General features: G+C 32.3%; 1 protein-coding gene across 1 annotated transcript; it reads right to left on the bottom strand.

The window, feature by feature from the left end:
• Positions 1-962: 962 nt before the first annotated feature.
• Positions 963-24,393, bottom strand: LOC137928644 (chondroadherin). Its single transcript, XM_068771551.1, has 4 exons — positions 24,173-24,393; positions 4,660-4,757; positions 3,384-3,516; positions 963-2,167 (listed from the first exon to the last, which is right to left on the bottom strand). The coding sequence occupies exons 2-4, from the start codon at positions 4,680-4,682 to the stop codon at positions 1,106-1,108; spliced, it is 1,218 nt and encodes a 405-aa protein (XP_068627652.1). The 5' UTR covers positions 4,683-4,757; positions 24,173-24,393; the 3' UTR covers positions 963-1,105.
• Positions 24,394-24,701: the final 308 nt, after the last annotated feature.

Raw genomic sequence — 24,701 nt, 5'->3', positions numbered from 1 at the left:
TAATGTTCACACAATTTTTTCCTCAGATCTGGTTATAAAACGATGCTTACGTTAAAATGACTGTCATAAAAACTGACATATAAATAATGGTACGCAGACATCGTGTTTTCCAACAATACAAAACGTCGTTTTAAATAATTGCAGTACGTTTCGCTGCATAAAAATTCACGCTCCATTTGTTAGCACGAAATGTTTACCTAAATTTTATACCTAATTAAAAGTTTACTTAAATTATTCGCAATATTCCTACTGCTTATGATTAATAAGAAAAAATATGTAGGGGGCAAAATTAACAGGATAGATGATACACTTCATTTTAAATGATCACTTATGATCAAACGCTTTTGTTTTCATTTTAATATCAACTACAATATAGACTCAGTGAGTATAAAGGTATTCAGTATATTTTATGGACACAAATAATAAAAACTTTAACCCACTAATTGGCCATGTTAAGGACAAAGGAAGACGCTCGAAGCAAGCTACTCTAAACGTGTCTTATATATATTATTTATCGCAAATCTATGCAATGAAGCCTATGTCCAGCAGTAAAAATGAAACGAAAGTGAACGTCCAATGGCTAAAATGTAAGTATAAAATCTTAAGTTACAAACAGTATTTTAGCCAAGTATGATACATTCGTACCTCTAGCACAACATTGTATGACTTTATATACTTGACAAGTGATACATGTATGTGAAACTAAAGTCATTTATTCAGAATTATTAACAATGCTAAGATAGATTTTTTTAGATGGAAAAGGACAACCAACGACTACTTAAAAAGATTGTTGATGTAAATGACGTCCACTATTGGACATATGGCTTCGCTAGTTAATAATAAATAAAAGGAAAAAAACATTTATGTGTTGTAATACTACCGTGTATTATTATAAAGGCAACGGACTTTTATTGCAGTTTCATTTTCGACATATATTGGTAAATAAAACACAGTTTCCAAAGGCAAATTTTAATCATGGTCCAACGTATACTGAATCAACGGACCCATCCATTGTAAAATTTCGCATCTCAATATATACTTATTTATTTTACAATATTTACACACACATACAACACATATGTATATAATTGAACACCGAGGGCGCTTAGCTGTTAGTTAAGAAAGCGATCGCGGCGATTATGAGTGTGAGCCGTGGGAGAGCACGAAGGAGCGAGGGATGCGGTGCGTGGGCTGCCCCTGCAGCTGCACGTGCGCGTGCGCTGCCGCCGCCATCCCCCCGACACGCTGCACCTGCCGCGCTCGATAGACTACGCCCTCGAATTTTCAACGGCGATATACAGAAATTTTCATCAGCAAACTCCCGAGTCAGAGCCAACGGATTTGACATCGGATCCCGACCACACTCACATGGCAAATGATTACCACGAATTACAACGATATCTACTTCCAATACAACTGCTTCTGGCGACTCCAACATATGATTGCCAGTCAGCTTAAACGTATGGACACTATTATTCTGTACTAACGATAATTCTTCTATGCCATCAATTTTATTGTTGCACATTTCGAAAGTATCTACATGTCGAAGACCATCAAAAGCACCGGCACGTATTACCCCTAGATCGGACTCCCTCAAAGCAAGGCGCCCAATGCGTGTCATGCCGAAAAAAGTATCTTGAAGGACTGCCGGCAAATCCATATAAGCCAACTCTAACACTCCTACTCCTTCAAGGCCAACAAACGCTAGCGGTTCTATTGATCTTATACCGGAAGGTAATTCTATTTGATTAACATCGTTTAAACCAGAAAAAGCATGAGCAAGGATTCGTTTAATTGGATTATTACGAAGGGAAATCAACTTTATGTAATTGGTTCCTGCGAAAGCGTAGCCCTCGATTTGCGCAATTTTGTTATGCGTTAAAACTATTGAGCTAATATTCTGTAAGGCAGCAAAAGCAAAAGCATCCACAGTGGCAAGTGGTGTATGTTGTATATATAGTTCATTAAGCCGCGGGAGCCCGCGAAACGCGAACGGCTTGATCCTGGTTAGATTACAAGCATCAAGAGACAGTCTTCGCAGTTGTCTCAAATGCGCGAACGCATCTGAACGTAGGACCCGTAAATCTGCTCGGGATAATGATAGCTGCATCACGCTTGGACTCAATGCAACTGGAACGCCGCGGAGTGTTGCGCTGTTGCATACCACCTAAAAAGAAAAAAAATAATATTTGTATACAAAATTTTTAAAAATAAATAAGTAAAGTGGAGTGGGCCTTGATGATGAGAGAAAAACCTTGAAATGAAAGCCGCGTATGGGTGACTGAAAAAGGTGTTTTCCTTCCAGATAGACCGACGAAGTCTGATCAGCAGCCAGATGTGAGTGGATAAGAACAGTAGATCGCTTAGAGCAGAAGGCATTGAAAGAGATCTATTTCTAGCAATAGATGAATAGAGTCTGATTATGTTGAAACTAAAGAATAGTTAGAAATGTCGCTGCCATATATCTGTATATAATACGTATTACTGTACATTACAAATCACGAGCTTTTATTATATTCTTTCTTAATCTGAGTAGTGTACAATTTACTTTCGGAAGTCACCCGCGTACTACAGATACGATAAATTGTCATATGATTAGTTGTACCAAAGAATAAAATACGACTTCCCAAAACCCCTTGGTTCATTTCGTGGGTGAACAAAATAATCCTCTTCGAATCGGCTTGATTGAACCATTTTGATCCGCTCAACTAATATGTATATAAAGAATTTTCAGTGTATACAGCAACATAATTTTATTAAATATTGTTGATTTAATTATCATTTTACCATTATACTAACTCGGTTGTATTACTTATTGATTATTTATTTCAATTTCCACAGAGTTTTTTTCTTGATTTTCGATTATTAAGAACGCACGAATATAATTATGACAAATACATTATGCTGTCCACAAATCTTTTGCTTAAATATAATTATTTTATGGATGCGCTGTAAGCAGAATCTATATATAGATTAGTATGGCTGTGCAGACATTACCAGATTTCTGATTAAGCATTGTCATAATTTTTCCTTGTCTTTATTCTATACGTTTGGTGTTACAGAAACGCATCTATCAACCACCTGCGTCCCTGGAGTGTCGTAAGGTAAGACTAAATAAATAAATCAAGGTAGTTGACATACGGCCTTGTCAGATGACTTATAACGGGTAAAATATTATTTGTACCCAAATAAAATAAAACATATTTATTTACTATATCTTTATCTTTGAGACTTCGGCCCGGTAAGAGCTTCCCACTTGATTTGGTGGTTGTGGGCACTAGATGGATCCGGGCACAGCAAGACCGGTCATCATGCCGATCTTTAGGTGTATCTTGCTCTGCCTTGCAGTGGGTAGCTATCGGAAGACATGAGTGAATGAATACCTGTGATTGTGAAAGACAGATGCATTGCGAAGGACAGGACGGCACTAGCGTCGACATCATAAGCTGGGCCTGGCTCGATGCAGGCCCGAGTGCAGTCCATGCTGCGACGATCACCAGCGAGCGCAACACCAGCCTGTTTTATTATTCGTTCTATGTTAGTTAAAAATACGTAAGGTAATACATCCAAACTACGCGTATGCTCTTTCTGCTAGTTATTGATTATTATGAAGGTAAATAAGTCCGTAATGTTTTTATCAGAGTTTTACTTAACCAAAAATCAATAGTTACTACAAGTTTATCAATAAGGTTTGACTGTAGTACTGACTGACTTGTGGGGACTGTCATTTTGTAAAAGTGTACAAGCGTAGATGGGCGTAGTAGATAGAATTGTTTTTTCGACGCAAACTCGCCTACTTTCTTATACATTGTTAATATCCAAGGCACCTTTCTTTTCACCGGCCTCACTTATAATACTCCGTATTATTAAAAACAATAAATTAAAGACGATTAGCAAAGTTTTTAAAGCAAACAGCACTATCGAATTAATATTACGTACTTAGGCACAAAACAAAAATTGTCGTAAAATAAAGGAGAACATAGTCACAAAATAAAATTTTGTTAAATGTATTGCTGCAATTTAACCCCAGAAATTTTTTAAAGAAATTATTTTGTAATGGTTGCCACTAACAGCTTTACGAGATTTTAACAGTATTTACTTCAGAGGATTGGGGGACAGCCAAACTAAAGTCGCCAAAGCGTTTGCTCCATGGAGGTGCTCCCATAGACTTATTACCGAGAGATTCAGTAAGTCAACTCAAAATAACATATTTGACTTGTGCGCAGTGTGAAAATACTGAATAATCTTAGGTTAAAAGGTAAAGTTAAATATCTATGTACAAAAAATCAATACCAGTGTAAGTAAAAGTAGCTTCCAAAAAAGAGAATATTAAAAATATTTATAAATTATGATAATTTAAATTAAAAAAAGTTTACAATGTTAAAGCCTTAGCAAAGTCGTCTGTTCTCACTAACGGTGGACGTCCTACTCTGCGCTTACCGATCAGTGGTCTCCACACCAAAATATTAGGGCCCCAGCGGTATTCTGTTCTGCGCGCTAAGTGGTCCACTGCCACTTCAACTTGCCAATCCGCGAAGTATTGTTAATTACTTTGTTTTGTATAAGATATGAATGTATAACAAACTATTATTAAAGTTGGTGTGCACTTCCTAGGACAGATTTAAAGCTATAAATTATAATATAATTATCATTATAAACCTGTTAAATAATGTGGAGGCCATGGGCGGGCGCAGGCGATGCGTGGCGCCCGCCTTGCGCCCTCACCTGGACATCTCCATCCGATCAATCACACGAATCTGTCAACAATTGTTAAAATAAAAACTTCTTTTAACCGCGCTTTGCACTTTTTGGGACTGTAAATCTGAAGAGATTGCGTCACTCACACATTGACCTGACTGATGATGTCGTTAATAATAAGAAAAAATATGTTATCATATTTTTTACACAGTATACATATACATACGTATATGTACACCGTGTGGTGAACAATTAACATTATATAATATCTGTTGCATGTAGAATCTACGTCTGTAAATAAGACAACAAAACGCCAGTTTACATAGTTTGACAGTTTTAATACCGTGGATATTACCGCGTACCATGCAATTTTTAAAATATGCATAAACAAAATCAGATGGTAATGATGCATGGTAATTCAAATAAGTAACGTCTGCGATACGCATTGCGAGTGGAATGTAACATTGGTTCCCGATGCTTAGGCAAACCGTTACTCAGACATGTGATCTTCGTATACTAGAGCCCGGCATACGGTACTTCTTTTCTTAATAGCCTTTCGGACTATCAATAACTATAGCTTATAGCATTGCTTCAACACATGTTATATAATTTATATCACATGTGAGTTATATAACGTAAATATTTAGCAAAAAGTATCGTAAAGATACCGTTATATTCTCGTCATCGAAATCCGAAACATAAATATCTCATCCACCAAACCCTAAGTCCCTCCAACAATAGGATACAAAAGGCCAAAAGTTAAAAAATCATGTCTTTGTCATGTTAATTACTTATAAAAACTATATTCATCATCACTTCAGCATCAAGACGTCAACTGCTTGGCATAAGCCTGCTCCATAGGTTTCCAAAAAGACCGGATGAAAGCGAGCTGCAACCAGCGTCTTCCGACGACGTTACGAGAAAGAAATATTTGTATACTTAGTCTGGCCGTAAATACTGTTATGATTAAAAATAAACAGAATATTCCATTTGAATTTGGAATCTATACGATTAGAAGTGAAGAATTTTCCCACAGAAAGAATGCATGCTGCTATTGATAACTGATTCTAACATTTGAAGGACTGTGTTACAGCCAATGGAGACCGCTTCCAATATACTTTAAATACTTTTATATTAATGTATTAAACTAACACTCTGTGACAGCAATAAATGTTACGTACAATTAAAAACATGTTATTCTTTTTAACAATATTTATTGCAAGACTAAATATTATTATGTAATTCAAATTCATATTGATTATAATTTACTACATGGTTTAAATCATATTTGATAACTGTTTGGTTAAACAAAATTTAAAAATTTAATTAAAATGTCCTGTAGTATATTTTTATCTGACGTCAGCTTTATTAATATTTATGCTTCACACATCTTAGTATGTGATTACCAAAAGCCATGATTACTCAAGATCTTAAAAGGTATTACTCGGCAGATGAAAATTTGAAAAATAAAAAAATAAAAACAATGCTAATAACAAAGTAAGAAAAAGAAATAATGTTTTGAATCTTCGCCAAATAATTTTACACTGAAACGTTTTTTTTTAAATTGATTGTTATTTATCTAAATATATGTGTTTATTACGAAATTGCATATATGCGCACACAGAACTCTTCTTTAAAGTGAATCGTCCAAACAAACTAAATAACATTGTTTTATGAATATTTTACGATATACATTAAAAATATGATTTATTTTTAACCCAGAATACCAACATCATTGTTTTATTAAACTATTAATCGGCAAACAACAAAGCGATACACGATTAATATGTACCGTAATTAAAAAGTAATTAGTTTCTGATCTAGAGATTCTTTAACACTACACTTTAATGGTATCAGATAGCTTTATGAGATGAGAATGTGCTCTAATCTTTACCACAGATCATTAGCACAATATTTTAACCACTAGATTATTAAACTAAAATAATAAAAGACATAATAATATTGTTATTACTTACATCGTTCTTTATAAGCTGTTCTAGTAGCTATCAACTCACCGCAAATTATTTACCGCAATTATTAGTACCGCACCCAAACGATTACAAATTTCATATATTATGTTCCTGTACCAGATAACTTCTACTTATTTTTATGAAATTTCTGATACATTGCCATAAAAAGAATACATATATTTATTTCTATCATTATAAAGTAACCAGTCCAAAAAACAGCATAGTATTTGGAATAATCATCTTGAACTTTAATGTAACACTGTAATATTACACCAATAATTATGTGAATCACAATGCTCATTAATCACAGCTTACTAAGACTACTTCAAAAGTGGTAAGACTATTTATTGGTATAAATAAAGTATAAATACCACTTAAAAATTACTTACTTGTTTTATTTAAAAAAAAAAAAAAACTATTAGACTACCAAGGTCCGAAAGAGTAAGTAAAAGTGCCCTAGCAAATGCGTATAAATTGTCTTAAAGTAAATACCTAAAGATTTATACTAAAAAATCTTTAGGTCTTATGTTTACAATACATACATTTGGAAAATTATACGCAACCTTTATTCGGTTATAATTTGTTAAAGAATAATATTTTGCTTTTCGATCTAGCCGCACATAAAGAAATTAAAATTTCCTATCATCTTTTTTAGCAACGCCTACAACGACAAAATGCTTTTGGATACATTTAACAATTCTAAAAATACAAATAGTACAACGGTCACCTTTTATATAATTTATACAACCTAAATCCAGTAGAGGCTCCAGTAAAATCTTAAATACGATTTCAATTGCTCTCTCAATTAATCTGTCGCTCTTTGTTTACTTTTTATTTTAATGTTTCAAATTGTCCTCCGTTTTAACAGACATTTTTGCGGTCCCTAATATGTTTTTTTAAATTAAAGAATATTCTAATTTATTAATACAATAATATATATAATATAATTCTTTTTTTAACTAGAAACCATTAAAATGGAACAATCGTGGTTCCAAAATTTCCATCATTTATTATACGAATGATGACGTAAAAACATTACCTGTTAGTAAATATTATATTTTTAATTTTTATCGTTTATGGTAAATTATTTGTCCCAGCTGCGTATGCGGTCGATGTCTCGTGTTTACAAATCACAACCAGCTGGCATAATGTTTCCGTTACTGCTTAACTTTTTGTTTAGTGCTTCATAAATTAACACTCTGATACAAGTTACGTACGAAGACAATAGCAATAATTTACATTTATATACGTGTTCATACAATTATAATTTTCTTAAGCATAAAAATTAAAGAATAACTGAATTTGAGTGTTATGTCGTATACATTTAGTACTCTATACTCCCTACATACTCCGTCGGGATCCATCGTTAAGATTAAGTAAATAATCAAGTCCTATAGTATCTTGACTTGACTATAGTGTACTTGTATTTAAAATTAAAGAATTCGTGTAAGTAAAACAAGCACAAAATGATTACTCGACATTTTTTAAGTGTAAAAAATATTTGGTACAATCCATTGTTCACCGTTTTTACGTAAATACATATTAGAACAACATTCTCTTTAAATATGTATAACATATATCGTTAAAGATTACTTATTTTATTATCATATTATAGTCACGTAAATTTGTTGTGGGTCCCGTGTTAGCCAAGAATGTTTAGCCGTCAATTTATCTCATTATGTTTATACTGGTCATACCTGGCAACTTATTATAGACAAAAATTTCAATTAGTTTTCTTGCATAATTTACAGAATATCAAATACTGCACTAAAACTCAAAACATTAAATAAAAAATTGTATCTTGTTAATTATATCGTTTATATAATTAAATAAATTAACAGTTTTAGATTTTAAATATCGCAATATTTATAATTAACCACTTAATTATTAAAATTATTGTTTCTATTAATTTTAATTTACCTTTAAATATTATCCAAAACATACAGAGACAAAGACTTAATTTGTACAAGAAAGTTGGGTATAATATTTAGGAATTATCGGACCCAATTTGGAACCGTTAGGAATTAGTAAACTTAGCAAAGTTCTACCAGTCGTTACGACATTTGTAATTTATGAATTTGGAATGTTGACCTCTTACGAAGTTTCTGTACAAATTCTGTCATGCTGTATGAAACATAAGTGTTTAAATAAATTTGTTAAATCTCATTAGGCTAGCTAATACGTTTTATCTTTAATCTTAACTTTTGAACCTTCAGTAACTTTTACTTACGGCTAAAAAAAAATTAAGTTTATCTTCATTAAGCTACGTCATTGTATTCAATATAACACATAAATTTATTTCTGCCGAGGTAATTTCAATACTAACTTTATAACTCTTCGAACTATAATTTTAATGCCCTTTCTAAGTCCCAAAATATTTAAAATCTCTTAATAATTTGAACGGAAATTTAATTTGTACATGAATATTCTTTATTAAAAAATCTAAAAATAAGATTAGCGGTATGTTTTCCCTGACAGATGTAATCCTATAGACAGCAGGTGTTAAACGTGTCAACTAAACCTCCTAATATGTTTTGCAAATATGCTCTTCCTACTTATACCCTTATAACCGTATTTAATTTTATTATTTTGAATAAAAGGTAACGTCACAGTGCCAGTTAAAAGATGCATAATATAACTAGAATGTTGCAGTAAAATACCTACAACTTTTAACAAACCGGCAATATGTTTAGTGATTTCTTTCCAGTGATCAAAGGTTTTCTTTTTGCTTTACAATCCTTTTTAATTTCGCCGAATAGCCTCGACGTAATTTATTTGGGCAGAAACTACTTGGATTGAACAGGGCAGGCGACGCCTCTAAGAGGGGACCTAGGGTCTGTCTGCCTATTATTACACGTTTATGATTCTGATTTGTTAGTGAGAGGACCAGACCTCAGCTTGACCAATTGCTAGATGGGGAATAAAAATTACTCCAAACTTAATCGGATATCGTGACATTTTGTCATAAGAAATAAGTAATTTTCAATCGTTTTAACCAACTATCTCTCATGATATATTGAAATTAGATTAACAATATGTACAATAACCGTGAACTTTAATAAATACAACTTATTTGAAAACTTTTGTCAAAGGAAAAAAGTAAAACATCACTGCGTTCATTTACACACGAATTACATTGTTGTATAATATATTAAAGTAAAACCGATCGATTATACATATTTACCTAAAAGCAATTATCGATAATTTTAACATAAATCATTTTATTTTTGTGTAAGACATTTAAATACTTTCTTAAACCCCTTTATTTCACCATTTTTATAATTTCCATGTCATGCTCTGTATCATCAAAAAACATTTTTTATTCGCTAGCATTTAATGAAAGAACTCGCATTTTAAAAAGAGAAACATTTACGCTTTCATTATTCTTTTGCCTAAATAAAAAACCAACCCATGAATTACGAAAGAGAATAGCGTCAAATTTACCAAAATATTTTTTACCTCTTGGTAGTCGGCTGCTTTTGCGAGAACTGGTTGCATTGAATACATTTGTGTATACTTTGTTCCAGTGGCTCCTTGTGAAGAATATATAATTTCAAATGCTTAAAACCGGAATATTGACGAATACCATATGTCTTCATGAATTGTGTACATAAATTTATAGTGTTCATTTAAATTGTCGATGATTAGTTGAAAAATATCTGGGCGCGCAAAAAAAGCGAAAATACTACCACTTCTTAGCACCCACGTACATATTTTATGTAATAAAATAAAAATTATATGATGTATCGTCTGAAGAATTTTTAGCAAAACAAAATAATAAAATTCCTAACCCCTAACCCATTACACTGTTGGCAGTTTTAATTCAGAAATCCTCCCTCGGGCCAAGTGAACTGTCTACAACATTGCTTCGCATGACAACCGCGACCCCATTATTATTCAGTTGCAAAAACCTTTTAAAACATTTTAATTTCATTAGATATTTTTCGCGGGTCCGGTTTAGAAATTGGAGAAGGCGCGTATTATCCATTACGAAGTACAAGCTTATTGAAAATACCTACGTAACTATGTTATCTACTGTGTTTTTCAATTAAATGTTATCTCGATTAATTTAAGCTCAGTAATGACGCCGTTAATTAAATTTAACACACTTATTGCTATGTTATCAACAAAAATAAGAAGCCATTGTAATATAAAAAAAACATTTGAAATCACCATACCTCTAGGTGTAGACATCATCTACCTTCAAGACTTGATATACACTTACGTGCTCTAAACGTAACTATTGAGTTGAAACTACGAAAAAGTAAAATTTGGTAAATTCTAGCTTCACTTTTTATTTCTAAAAATACATATTAGTTAATAACGAATTCTTGCTGCTTTAAGCATATATTGAATTTAACACTTCTTCTTTAGTATCATACCCTGAACACTTTTTCTCGCACATAGCATTAACTATTTAATGTACACGGAAAAGCTCTCTTATCACAGTTTGTACGCATGCTTATTACTAATTCCTTGTGTACCCTTCGATGCCCTGCTGTACGTTACCTTGTTTATTTTTTATGGTGCTGACTTTATATTAAGAAAACAAATCCGTTTCTTTTTTCTGTAGTACTTACATTATTTTTCAGCATTATGTACAATTTACACCAAACAATAACTTTCACGTTTAAGTCAAATTTTGTTTGCGCAAATACACATGTGAAACCTACTATTTTTTTGATTTATACTTAACTCAAACTGCGTTACTAAAATTGTAGGCAACTACTGCATAATTTGAAAAAGCGTTTATATTTTTTTGTAACATTTCGAAATTAATTGAAATATTATTTCAAATATTTATTATCTGAAATAATATTTTATGGTTTTGTTTGCAATGTAAATAAAATTGTAAATTATGACAACCAAAGTTCAGCGAGACACGAAATCATAAGATTTTCATCAAATATGATGTGTCACAAAAAAGTTTATGTTAAGATAAATGTCTTTATTGAATAAATTACTAATGGATATCGTACTATCCATTCACCGCCCGTTTAACATTCAGCGCGGTTCTTGGTTTCAAGCTCAGTATTTTTCAACAATACCTCGGGTGAAATAAAACCCCAACACGTACTGTTGCTGAAAGGAGAGAGGTCTCTCCTCTGTATCAGCACAAGTTACAATTATTATTTTAAAAATTACCACCTAAAATTTTACATTAAAAATACGAAAACATTTTGCAGAAATATGCAAAATCCTGGCATATTCTACTCTAACAAAGGTTTGTAAACTTCATCTGGAATTCGAAACTTTCGAAAAATATGTGTCTGCGGAGGCGTGAAATGCAGGTAAATAAAAATTTTATTACGAGAATGAATTCTTATTCCACTCAAGCAACTGACAAATGTCCTCTCACTGAATATAAATTCAAAATGCAATTCGAACGTTGGATTGAGTTCACATTTCTTTTTAGGTGACACTATTAAATGAGAGACATTATTTTAATGCTTTTGTTACTGATTCCTACGGAGTTCACCGATATTTATTGGATAATTCTATGAATATTTAAATCTCATTACGTGCTATAAAGATTTATTGCAATTTTAATTTGTCTCGACTAGTAGGTATTAATATTTTTTAAGATTATATTTCGTTAAATGTTTAGTATCAAGAAGCTGGCAATTGGATAAAGGAAGGAAAGAGTTGTTAAAATAATAGGTAAGGCCAAAAACAACTACGATTCACCATACAGCTCACTTGGGGCATCCACATATTATCTACAGTTACTCTTAGATAAAACTGCGAAAACTTTTTCCGGAGTAAATCTACTTTTTATTGACTTTTATTCAAATAGAATTTAATGAGTTCACTTTTGAAATAATACGAAACATATAAGAAACGAATCGAACTCGCGACTTACGATGGCAAGTCTCAGTCCCCTACCGCTGGGCTACCATTGCCTCTGAATACAATACTATCAATAACTAAACTGAAAATAATTTTTGAAAAAATATCGTTCTGATAACGTAATGTTTGCTCAGAATAAATACACTATACAAGCAAACAAATTGCCGCCAATTTGTTTGGATTTCATTTACCGTCCGATCGGCCAGAAGACTCCTTCCTTTATTAGATATTAGATAAATAGTACGGAAGCGAAAGAAACAATAAAAACCGTGATCTTATAAGTTTTAGTTCTTTACTTTTTATATTTTAAAGAACACGGATAATCTTTACCAGGCAATTACAAACGAAATCTTTTATCATCAAATCATAAAAAGTTTAATTTATTTTGATGAATTGTCATAAAGCGTAGATACACAAATTAGGTCCGTTTAAGAAGGTTTTTTAATGCTTCCCACACTATGACTTTAAAGAATAAATCCACACGGTAAACGGTGTACACGTGATTGCGTGTATATTGTGATGTCGTTTATAACAGTGTACACAAGCTTGATTTTAAGACAGGCGTCTTAATGGCAAATCTACAAACATTGATTTTAGATTTTAAATTGAAGAATAGAAGGAGAAGGAGAGATTTTTCAGAACAGATTAATTAGATAATAGTTTCGATTCGATTCTCTGACATTCTTAATAATTTGTAGAGGAATGCCAAATGATCTCATAAATATAAAAGATGAAAGTGAAAAAAAGTGATAACAAAAATAAATCAAGATGTAAATGGCAGAGAAGTTAAAGGCGAAAATGTGCTAATTACCTTCAAATAACCAATATTCAGAGAAAGCGATGTCTAGCTCATAGAATTGATGATGCTAAATATGTCAAAACTTGAATGAAACACTTTGGCGACATGAGGTAAAATGTTATCATGCAAGAGACAAATTATTGTTTCACTTTATTTCGTAATGCACAGCTGTAAATGTACTGAATTGTTTTCAGTTTCCTTATGATTACTCGTAATGGAGTACAATTAAAGTTGGATGTGCTATTTTTATTGAACATGCTGCAGAAATAGGCTCGGCTTAGCTAGCGTCACTAACTTTATTTAGATGATTACAATATACTTCCAACACAAAACAGTTTCGGAGTATTTTCTTATACTTGACTAACAGCGTAACGACGTCTTCGGAGATTCGAATGCACCGGCAGTTTCAGCGATAAATCTGTGACTGTGGCTTCTGATCCTAGCAGATACAAATGCTATTGTTCAATATTCAAGTGTGGTTGGTAATATTGATGTTGAGGTCGTGTTATTGGCCGTACATAAGTTATTTAACAAAAAAAATATATTATAAATTATCAATAATAAATTCCTCATTCACAGTCACAATTCTATGTAAAAATCCATTTATGTAGTTTGCGAAACTACTCCACGCGTACGAAAAATGGTCTTTTAAAGTCACTCGATCTCAGTTCAAAAAGTAACCAATTGCCTGACTTTTGAATATCCTTGGATTTAAATTTTATGGGATCTGCTTCTTCAATCACTTCCCATAATACGTCGATCTTGTGTTGCAATCGACACAGAATTTCATCGGATAATGGCTGTACTTCTTTAACATAATTTTTTTAGCTAGTCGATTTTTAATGCGTAAATCACCATTCTTAAAAAGCTAACAATCTCATATAATTCGTTTTAATCAATTATATAGCGTTGTCAATCCTCGAGCATTCCGTATGCTTCCACTGCGTTTATCTTCCAACGTAGACTATATCATAAAATTCACACAGTAGTTGGTTTAGTTAAAACAAAATTTGTCATTTTTGATTTATAGTGGGTAAATATTTTCTTGTCTAGGTAGGAAGCACTGCGGCATTTAAAACTAATGTCTGCCTAGTGGAAGCCGTAGCTAGTGTAATTACTGTCCTGACACACCATCCCATATTACAATATGACGAGGGCGATGTATAATGTTACACATAATGTTACATTACATAAATCTGTGTAGCACCCCATTGTTATCGACGGGGCTAGGGGTAGGCTCACTTACAATCAAGTTTACCTTGCTCATCTCGTTACTTTCTTCTAGAGTAATAAAATATGACCATTATTTAATGAAATTACAAAGTTTTGTATGCAAATCTAATAAAAGCTTAGATTCGCCGTCCTTGTAAACTACGAACAAATTTTTACTCTCTTTTAGTACTCTTAAATTTGGAAACATTTTCACTTCTCTATACTATGGCATAAACCTATTGGTCATAAATAGTATACTGGTAGACGGACTAACTATTAAAAAAAATGTGTGTTACCTGAATAAATCTTTATACAAAACACTTTTGCTAAAAGGCAAGTTGGGCCGATGAGTCAATAATAGATCAGCCGCTGAAATAAAACGTAAACCGATAACAAATTAAAAATGAACTGCTTCGTTGAAATCTTTAAAGAAATCCTTTTATAGTCGACGACTGAAATAATAGACTAAAATTTTCCAACCGTGGCAAACAAATTTAAAAATTTCTAAGTTTTTATAACTTAGATAATATTGTTTTACTTAGAAATGTTTGAAAATAGCACTTTATTTAGAACAAAACGTAATAATTTTTTTACGTAAGCTGAAAGTCATAACTTAGTAGTAATACAGAATAATATCCTGAAATTAAATTTTTGGATAACAGTCCCTTACTGCCCCATTTCGAGCCTTCAGTATCCTCATTGTCGTCCAAAAGCTTATTAAACATCATTACCTTCCTATTCCCGTACATTTAAATTTTAATTAAGGTCTCCTCAAAAATAAAATCATTGAGCTTCGGCCTTTCTGAGTACATTGGATGCTTTTAAGTCTAGGGAAAGTAAAAACCATTAACGCATTGCAAAGAGAAATAATATTTACTCAGTAAAAAAGTTGGACTTAGAAGTAAATTGTTATCTCTTAACGTCGTATTCACACTCATTTTACACTTTTGTTTAGTTATTAATAGAAGCAAGACGCAACGTAAGAAGATACTAATTATATCACATGTACATAAAGTTTAAAGGGAAGAAACTACCAACTTAATCAACTAGACAATAAATCTTACCGTTATCCTTTGAGACATCCACAGCGTCATTTTCCTGGATATTTTACAATAATAAAATTAATATGCCATCATGATTATATCGATGTCAACATAAAATATTGAATACATAAAAGCCTATAAAAAATCACATATATCATACACGAATGACCGCTCACAATCGACGGCTCGGGTGAATGTAAAGCCTTTTCCAACTTCATTATCATCCTTCCGTCCATACTAAATGAAGTGATCCGATAAAATAAAACGTTTAAAACTATTTTTATGTCAATTCCAAAACAAGAAATCGTGGAATATTTTGATTATAATAATAAGATATCATAATATACAAGCTAGTGAATATTGAAACATTATATATAGAGCAGCTAATCGGCGAAATTTTAAAATGACTCCTTTTCATTATAAACCATGCTCTATTATGTATTTAATGCTAGATATAAACAGAAACATGGAATACCAACCAGACTATAAATGAGATACGTCGAAACATAAAATTGCAAGCGCAACAAATGAATGTTTTCTCCCACAGAAATACCTGACAAATGATAGCTATTGGTATTTTGCGTGTATGTAAAACGATAAAACTTTACGTCATTCGAAACGAGACTAAAATAACACTCGAATATAAAACAATGTAACGCGTTAAAAACTTTGATACTGAATGAAAAGTGTATTTTAGGGTTTTTGTTTATAAGAAACCTTTATAGCCAAATAACACAAAGCCACTCAATAACCTCGTTACCAAGACGAATATTCGAATACCCATAACCTGTGACGTTAACTCAGACGTGTCTTTCAAAATAATTTATTCATCTGACTCTTTGCAAAGTCCCTTTAATATATTAAAATCATAATACGTAACTGAAATACGCCTCAATTTCTTTATACATTCTTTTACTCTACTCAGAAGCTTCCTTAATTGTAGGTTTACCTTTTTGATATTTTTGTTTGCCTTGTACCATTACTAAAGTAACTGTCAACATTACTTAATTTAAAAGTAACACCCAATATCTATCTAATCTACAGTTATTAGAAAGAATTAAAGAATAATAATTTCACGTTATTAAAATCACGGCTCAGACCTCAACGAAGGCTTTTTTTTATTTCGGTAATTATATTCTCTCGTTAATTCTAATTTTTTTAGGTACGCTAATGCTTCAATATTTTGTATCTGACGACGATTGTTTAAAATACTCGTTTACGAGTACGTACTTTAGTACAACTTTTGTAAAATCCATTCTTTTCAGTGGCATTTATGGACCTAATCGATGGAGAGGCGCAAAAATACAGTCTACTTTTTCTGAAAGGCTGTGTGCGCGCGTCTGTAACTCCCTTAAAATTTCATGTGTCCATCTATACAGATAAAGGTTTGCGATATTTAAACCATTTACCTCCATTACCATATGAAATTTTTATTTTTTATTAAGTTCTGTCATATAAATTTGCCATAATTTCACAGCTAAGTTGTGTTGTGTTTTTATTTTTTGCTTTATACTTTTCCTGTATAATGCATACCTAGTTCAAAATAGACTTTTTAAAGATAAAACAAAACAAATCTCTTAATTACAATGGATAATTGGCTATTAAAAACCATTTTTTTTGTTTTCATATCATTTCAAGGTATGAAAAGCGTTTTTGGACCAAGATTTGTAGACTACGAACAATGTAAACATTTATACATGTAAAAAAGAATCGCTTTGTGTAAAATAGCCTATTACAAATTTGCCCATTACAGTAATACATTATCTAATTATATGCTGCTCCTAATACTTAGAAATATTCAATAAAGAAACGTTAGTTTAATTTTTTTTAATTAATTCATGTTGTTGAAAGATGACTTTTAAAAAAAGTCCAACAAGACTCGATTAGCCTTATTCGCAACAAAATTCCTGTCAAATAAATAGCGCATCATTATTAATTATGAGTATGCCTTAATGTAAACAGTATTCTTCACGCAAGACTTTAATAAAATTTTGTAGTTAGTAAGGAATCTAGCAACGTATTACTCTTTTAGTTGTCCTATAGGTAAACGATACATCTTACCTATAGTAATGCAATCAAAATTTTATGCCTGCTATACAGTAGTCAACTTAACACTTTTAATTATACGAATCATTAGCTTAAAAATTATAAATGAAAATGCTACTCAATTGCTATAAAATTAAATTTGACAAAATCTAATAATAGTAATTATAAAACAAACAATAATCACCTTCTTTCGAAATCACAGCAATACATAAAAACTATGAATTAATTTAATTTGTAATCTAAAATTATTGTAGCGTAATTTAAAGTAATAAATTTTTAAAATTTATTCTCTCTAAAAATCTCATACAAACATAAAAATGTTTTTAATTTCGCGTATGAATTACTGCTATTTTAAGACCTACAACATGCCGACGTACGCTGAACACTCTAAACAAGAGGGCTCGGATGAGTGGAATGATTGATGAACTAGTGAAATTGGTATGTCAGTATTAAGACAGGTACGAAAATTTCTGTTTAACCTATAATACAAATAAAACAATAATGATATAAATGGTAAGTAAATAATTTACTACCCTGATGTATATACATTTTGTATCTAAATTTGGGGACACAAAACAATCGATCACTTAAACAATTCTAGCTAATCATGTATCTAATTGCGACGTTAGCAAAAGCATTGTTACATAAAAATTACAATGTGAACACTAACAGAAAGAAATGGCTAAATGTTTTCATCCAGCAACAACTGTTACTTTATTGTGTCGTTGATGTGAATAAAATTGTAAGGAAAAGCTAAACGCGAAATTTATTTTTCTTCCTATATTTTTCCAAATACTAATTGTACACTTGTTCTCGAAGATTCACTGAAATGAGTTTTATTTCTTATTATAGTCTGTTTAATGTAATATGGGAATAACTTATATCTTTAAGATAATTTGATTCGAGACTTTTTAATCGCTTTCGTATAGAAAATTTAAATAAACGATAAGTGGCAACAAGGCAACAGAAGGGCGGACATCGCATAAGTCACTGTCAAAACCTGCCACGGACAAGTCCTTTCATTTTTCGCAACAACAGAAGCAGTGATAAAATTATTTAAATTCAGAGAATTTTTGAAATATCAAGGTAAATTAAACACCAAAGCTTAACTTAGAAGCACATTTTTAAAAGTTTAAACAATCCTATTCATAAAAGTTATTCGTTCCTGGGATTCGCAGTTAAAAATTGGATGCGGTTTTTTTGTATTTGCTCATCTCTAATTTTATTACAACGCTTATTTATTACAACCCTTTATGTATTTTTGTTCTTAATAGCTTCAAATTTTTTTTTATTAAAAACTAATTTAAGTTAAATATTCTTCCTTTCTACCAGTAGGGGCCCACTGCAAAGCATTGGCTTTCCCAAATATCGCCTCGATAACCGGTCTAGCGCTGCCTGCATCCAGCGGCTTCCCGCGACCTTAATTATATCATCAGTCCAACTAGTGAAGAACCTACCCGCGCCGAGTCTACCGGCTCGTAGCCGCTATGACTGTGTCATCGGCAAACCGAAGGTGAATGATACGTGTCGTTTACCGAGCCGTCATCAGTCTTCAATTTCGTCAGTTGGTTCTGCCCAATAGACTAGTCTCTTACAAACAATTTTAAAGCCCTTGTTTCTATCTAATGTCTCCTTAATACAAATAGTGTTCAATTGGCGCAAGTCCAAAGTGAGAGACTTTGAGATGTAACTATTAAGCCGCCTATAGTTGGACGCATGACCGGGTGACTGCGGGACCATATCGCTCTACTCCTTCATTAGCTTGAGAATGAGTTCAAAGATTTGAATTTATAAGTTATAAACTATGACCTTCTTACTCGAATGTGAAAATGTGAAAAAAAGGTTAGAAAAAAGTCCGAAATGCATGTTGGTTCTAATAAAATATTCAAGATTTCTAAACTGTTAAAATTTACCACACACTTACTCAAACATGTACAGAAAATAACGGAATTTTATAATGTATGCTTTATGAAGTAAGCTAAATGAGGGTAGGCGTTGTAGTATAAAACAGATGGTATTTATTTTTCGGTTACATATTCAGCATCATTTTGTGAACAAATGGAGGTTCTATAAAATGAACTGTACTGTGCAGCGTTTTCACTAACTCTTTAGAAATGTTTTTGTCTAAAGTTTAAAGTTTTCTACTTATAAAGACATTCGTCTCATGCACTCGCTATACTGTCGTAAAAAATACCTAATTTCCATCAAGTTTCTAAAGCAAAAGTTACAATTTTTTATTAAATTTTTGCTTACTTTTATTACTTCTTTTATTTTATTGTTGGAATAAACCTAAATTTGTTCAAGACGTAGAGATTAATTAAATGTTTTAGTCACAAAAAAATATTTAATGAATTTATTTATAATTAATAACAACATTTTTATATTTATTAAATATTTATCAAAATCCGCAATAGAAAATCATTCCTACTGTCCGCCTCTAACACACACACACACACGCTTATCGCCCAAACCACGAAGGTATCGATTAACGTTGTCTCCGTAGAGAATTTAGCCATAGTTAAACATTTAATACTTTACTTAGAACTTCATCAACATGTAGCCAGAATTTTTAAAAGCAAAAGCTGCCATTTTTGACAAAGAAAATTATTACGTAAAAATAGTTATATTGAGAAAGGCAATTCCAAAAAACACTACTTCAATAAAATATTATTAGTTAAATCTATTTTATTTTAACGAATAAATATTCTTGATTTCATAAACAGTGGTCGAACGCGTTCACTGTGAGAAGTGAATTAGTTCCAAAGAAGCTGTTAAAACCGCCGAACGTCGCGTAGCGTATTGTACACAACAAAACGGGCTCGCTCATTGCAAATTTGCCGTTTGATGAATTTAATTACGTCTCGGCTATTCTGCTTTATATAAAACTTTTGAAAACGAGCGTTTACACCGTTATTAAATTGCTACTCCGACGTTTAATTGCAATATGATTGACTAATTTTACATTAGCATAACGCCCTTTATTTCATAATTTTTTAAATAAAGATATCATAATATCGTCATAAACACACGTTTTGATTAATTATTTAGAAAAAAAATCTATTAATACTTATAACCATCATTAACATAATTATCATATTCAGCACCTATGTGTATGTCGAAAGCCGTAAAACTGTGCCTTATATTTACTAACGCGCGGTACAGTGGTTTCAGTCGGCCTATAACAGGTCAATTCCAAGCAAAAACACTGGTATGGTCAGTATTTTTTTATTCCACTAACAAACAATATTTCCAAAATACACAGATGTTATGTTACGTAACGTTCTTTATTTTTATTTTTTAATGGTCCCCGTTTTGGGGACCTCTCATTCATTTCGGGTAAATGAGTTATTGCCTTTCTTCTCTCATCTACATTCACTGATCACAATTTTACATTACATATAAAAAGTTTTGATGACGCATTTTTAAAAAATTAATTTTTTTTCCAGTTATACAACAAAAGCCAAAAACCATTATTTAAAAAAAACGTGTATTATTTTGCTTCTATTGTTTTCTATATGATTTTTATAAACAGTTTCTGTTTATTTCCTGCGATTCTTATGCGACTTATCTAGTATCTAGACTTTAGTCTTATTCCTATTTCCTAATACGCAAGAAATGCAGGGCGCAAATTGTCGTTGCCCGACAGGGAGGCGATGCTTGCTCCCCATGTCGACTTTGGAGTCAGAGCAGACACCTTCAAACACATGATAACTGGCAATGATGCGCACCACGGTCTGGTCCACTATTAGGTCATAGATGCACAAATAATTCTCCTTGTGTTTGAACCTATATAGGTATTCAGAAGATCCCCCGTCCCCAGTGAAAATCTAGTCCAGATACTTATCTAGCTGGACTTTCTAGAGTGCGCGATAGGCTGATACGGTGTCCGGAAAGAAATCCTCTGTGAAATCCGTCGTACCTTCTGTATACCTCCTATTCCAAGCGTATCCAGCCTTAGCTGTCGCTTGACATAAGAAATAGAACATCTCTCATATCCTTTTCTCATTTTACACTTCAGGGCCGTGTCCTTATCCAAATGGAGTGCCCTCTTGATGCCCTGCGTGCTCTTTTACCCAATATTTCTTTAAATCTTTCCCTTTTGCTCTTGCTTCCATACATTCTCTTTCACTCTCAACGCTAAGAGATAGAGGATATCCGATCTTGCGACAGTCTCGAGAGCGAACCGTGTGTTGCCTAAGATAATGTACATCTGTGTCGACTTCTCAGCTGCAGCTACGGTGCAGAAGTTGCCCAACTTGAGCTTCAGATCGGAAATGGCCGCGATGGTGTCGGGCCGCTTTCCCACCTACCTCCAGGCATAAGAACTTTACACCAACCTGACCAACCGGGTGTGGAAATCTCAAGGAACTCAATGGTACGCAACATACTAATGTATTGTTATCCAAGCATTTGATGTACAAATCCAACATACAGACCTCGTAACAGTGGTACCGATACGCGTTCTGTATCTATGTGATAGTTTTAAGGTTAACTTGCAGAGACATTTAACTTTTGATCTTCCGTTAGAGCATTAGTACTATTCACCATAATTTATTCGCCATCACATAAATTGCGGTGATTTGTGATTAGATTCTATCGAGATCCGGGTAGTGCTAGAACCCTTACACTGATACTAAATAGGTAACCGTTGTATCGAAGTGCTGAAATGCTTTCACAACGCTCCGCCATGAGTATGTAAGTCTTTGGTAAACAATCTAATCCCAACCATTTGCAACGAGATTGAATATGGGATTTTTGTGTCCTGGAAATAGTTTATATCTGTATTATTAACGTAATTTAAAATATTAAACTATAATATTTGGGGTATTCTATTAAGTTTGAAATTCATTAAAAACCAATGTAATGCCGAAATATAACGAGTGCTCTATACATTTTATGCGTTAGGTCAATGACTTCTAGTTGTACAAAATCTGCAGAGATAGATAATAAAAAGCAGACAAAAAGTAATAAGTATTTCTAAAAAGATATTATTAGAATAAAAGAGCATTTTTTAAAAATTTCGGCCTTAATTGGACATAAATCGTTCATATATTTTTGGCTTGTATATATTTTCTGGATATTCTATATAGAAGGAAAACGTGGGCTTCGAAATGCCAAAATAATGGAAGTATTTTTATCTACGATCCAGAGTACAGGAACGACAAAAATCGATAAGGACGCATATACTTCCAGATGTTGATTTTACTTGCATGGCGTAACCAGTTTGCAATTCAAATTTAAATCCTATAAAACATATGAGAGACATAGTTGTGGGCCATTCCGTTTAAATAGTTAGAAAATATTGTAGTTTTTCAGCGACCAGAGTAATATAGGAAGGATCATATGCAACAAATCGGTAACATAAGTTTTTACTACCATATATAACAGATAAACTGTTTCACTACTTTTACAATGTTTACCAAAATATCCTGCAATGTATTCTGTACTTTAATAATATTATGATCACTTTGCTAATCAAACTATATATTGCTACTCTTCTTCGTAAAACCAAACAGCGCTGTTCCATCTGTGTTACTTGTATTAAAGCAAACTGTGTATTCAAAACTGCTCTGAATATCATTGATTTCAAAAGATAATTTTATGCGAAAGTTATTACACGATGAACATTTTTCTGCTAAATATTGTTAAGTATCTCATGGTTACTGGTCAAACTAGGCTGTGTGTGAAACCAAAATTATTAAAAAATAGTTCAATAATGATACGAATAATGAAAAAAAGCATTCGCAATGATTCTCTAAGACTATCATAGGTGTTGAACGTATTCGCAATTCTACGTCATAGGGTTGGCTGTGAATATCCTATTTAAATAAATACAATACTTTTTCGGCGATGAAACTTCGGACAAACTTTATTTAGGGCCTTCTTGAGTTGTTAGTTTTTCGAAGATGTTGATTAGAATCCGAAATTAAAACTAAACAACAGCGCTTGTTAATTCCAGATCTACATGTGTAGTGCTACAAATTACCGCTATTTCAAAAAGTTACCCCGATTTGCAACACTTACAGCTTATAACGCCGATACCTTTATATATTTTTCTGTAGTTTCTGTAGTATTAATATTCCTACGACATCTAATTTATTTATATTACATTACACTGCGATTAGTCAAATAGCTCAAAGATCTGAAATCATCATAATTAAATTATTTCTATCAATAAAATTAAATAGATGAAAACCTACAAATACATTAAAATATAATTCTACTTTGGATATAGGCGTATACTTTATTTAAAGTTTAAATACTTACCTTATTTATGGCCCTAAGTTATTTAAATACAACTTTGATTAATACAATTCAACACTTAATCTTTACTTTGGCTCTGTTAATAGACTGCTCTTACATTTATTCTCGGTTGAAAACCACGAGGTTAATAACAACGATGAACAATATTATAGTTGAAACCTAAGTTTGCAAAACAACGATTACAAAATATTTCTGCTAAATGTTTTGATTTGATTGAATACATTTGATTAACAAATAAATTTTAAAATGGCACAGCTCGCTAAAAAGTTAACATATATCAACGGACGTACCGAAACTTTGAATCCCATAGGTCTAAATTTTCTATCAAATAAAGTGCATCCATTCGAATAATGTTAACAAAACCTTAGCAACTTTTTAAGAAAAGTTCACTTTATAGGTGTTGTCTATCACTTGGAAATCACTGTTTGAAACAAAATGTTAAAAGTCACGCGTGTTTTAACATTACGTTAATACCGATTCGTAGGAGCAGCTACAAAATGAGGGTTACGTAGTGTCGCGACGGTCTCAAAATCCCGACTGAAATAGCCCTGCTCTACGCACTACGCGCTCTATTCTGCCACAGTCCGCGCAGTCGCATCGCTTGAAAGCTTTCATCTGTCTCGCTGCTCTATTAAGTAGTATTCCGTCACGTATATCTCACATTGTTTCATAAGTTGTGATAAAGAGCGAGTTATTGTATATAGTGGTACAATTTTTTTTTATCCATTTAAGAAAATAGCTTTGAATATGTGTCTCTGTTGTATAATGTTACAAGAATTGAAAAAGATTTGTTTTAAAAATAGTCGAATACACCCAAAC

This window comes from Battus philenor, unplaced genomic scaffold, assembly GCF_028537555.1.
Source record: "Battus philenor isolate CCGP_79_NKW_IND1 unplaced genomic scaffold, ilBatPhil1.0.hap1 SCAF_4, whole genome shotgun sequence".
Classification (NCBI taxonomy): Eukaryota; Metazoa; Arthropoda; class Insecta; order Lepidoptera; family Papilionidae; genus Battus; species Battus philenor.
Note: the sequence above shows the minus strand (reverse complement) of the source record. Positions and strands in the feature narration are given on the sequence as shown.

Excerpts from the sequence above, each read along its gene's own strand:
- LOC137928644 (XM_068771551.1), bottom strand. The coding sequence starts at position 4,682 with ATGGCCTCCACATTATTTAACAG. Across the intron at positions 3,517-4,659 it reads GCCTCCACATTATTTAACAG|GCTGGTGTTGCGCTCGCTGG; the intron begins GTTTATAATGAT and ends ATAATAAAACAG. Across the intron at positions 2,168-3,383 it reads TCTGTCTTTCACAATCACAG|GTGGTATGCAACAGCGCAAC; the intron begins GTATTCATTCAC and ends TTTTCTTTTTAG.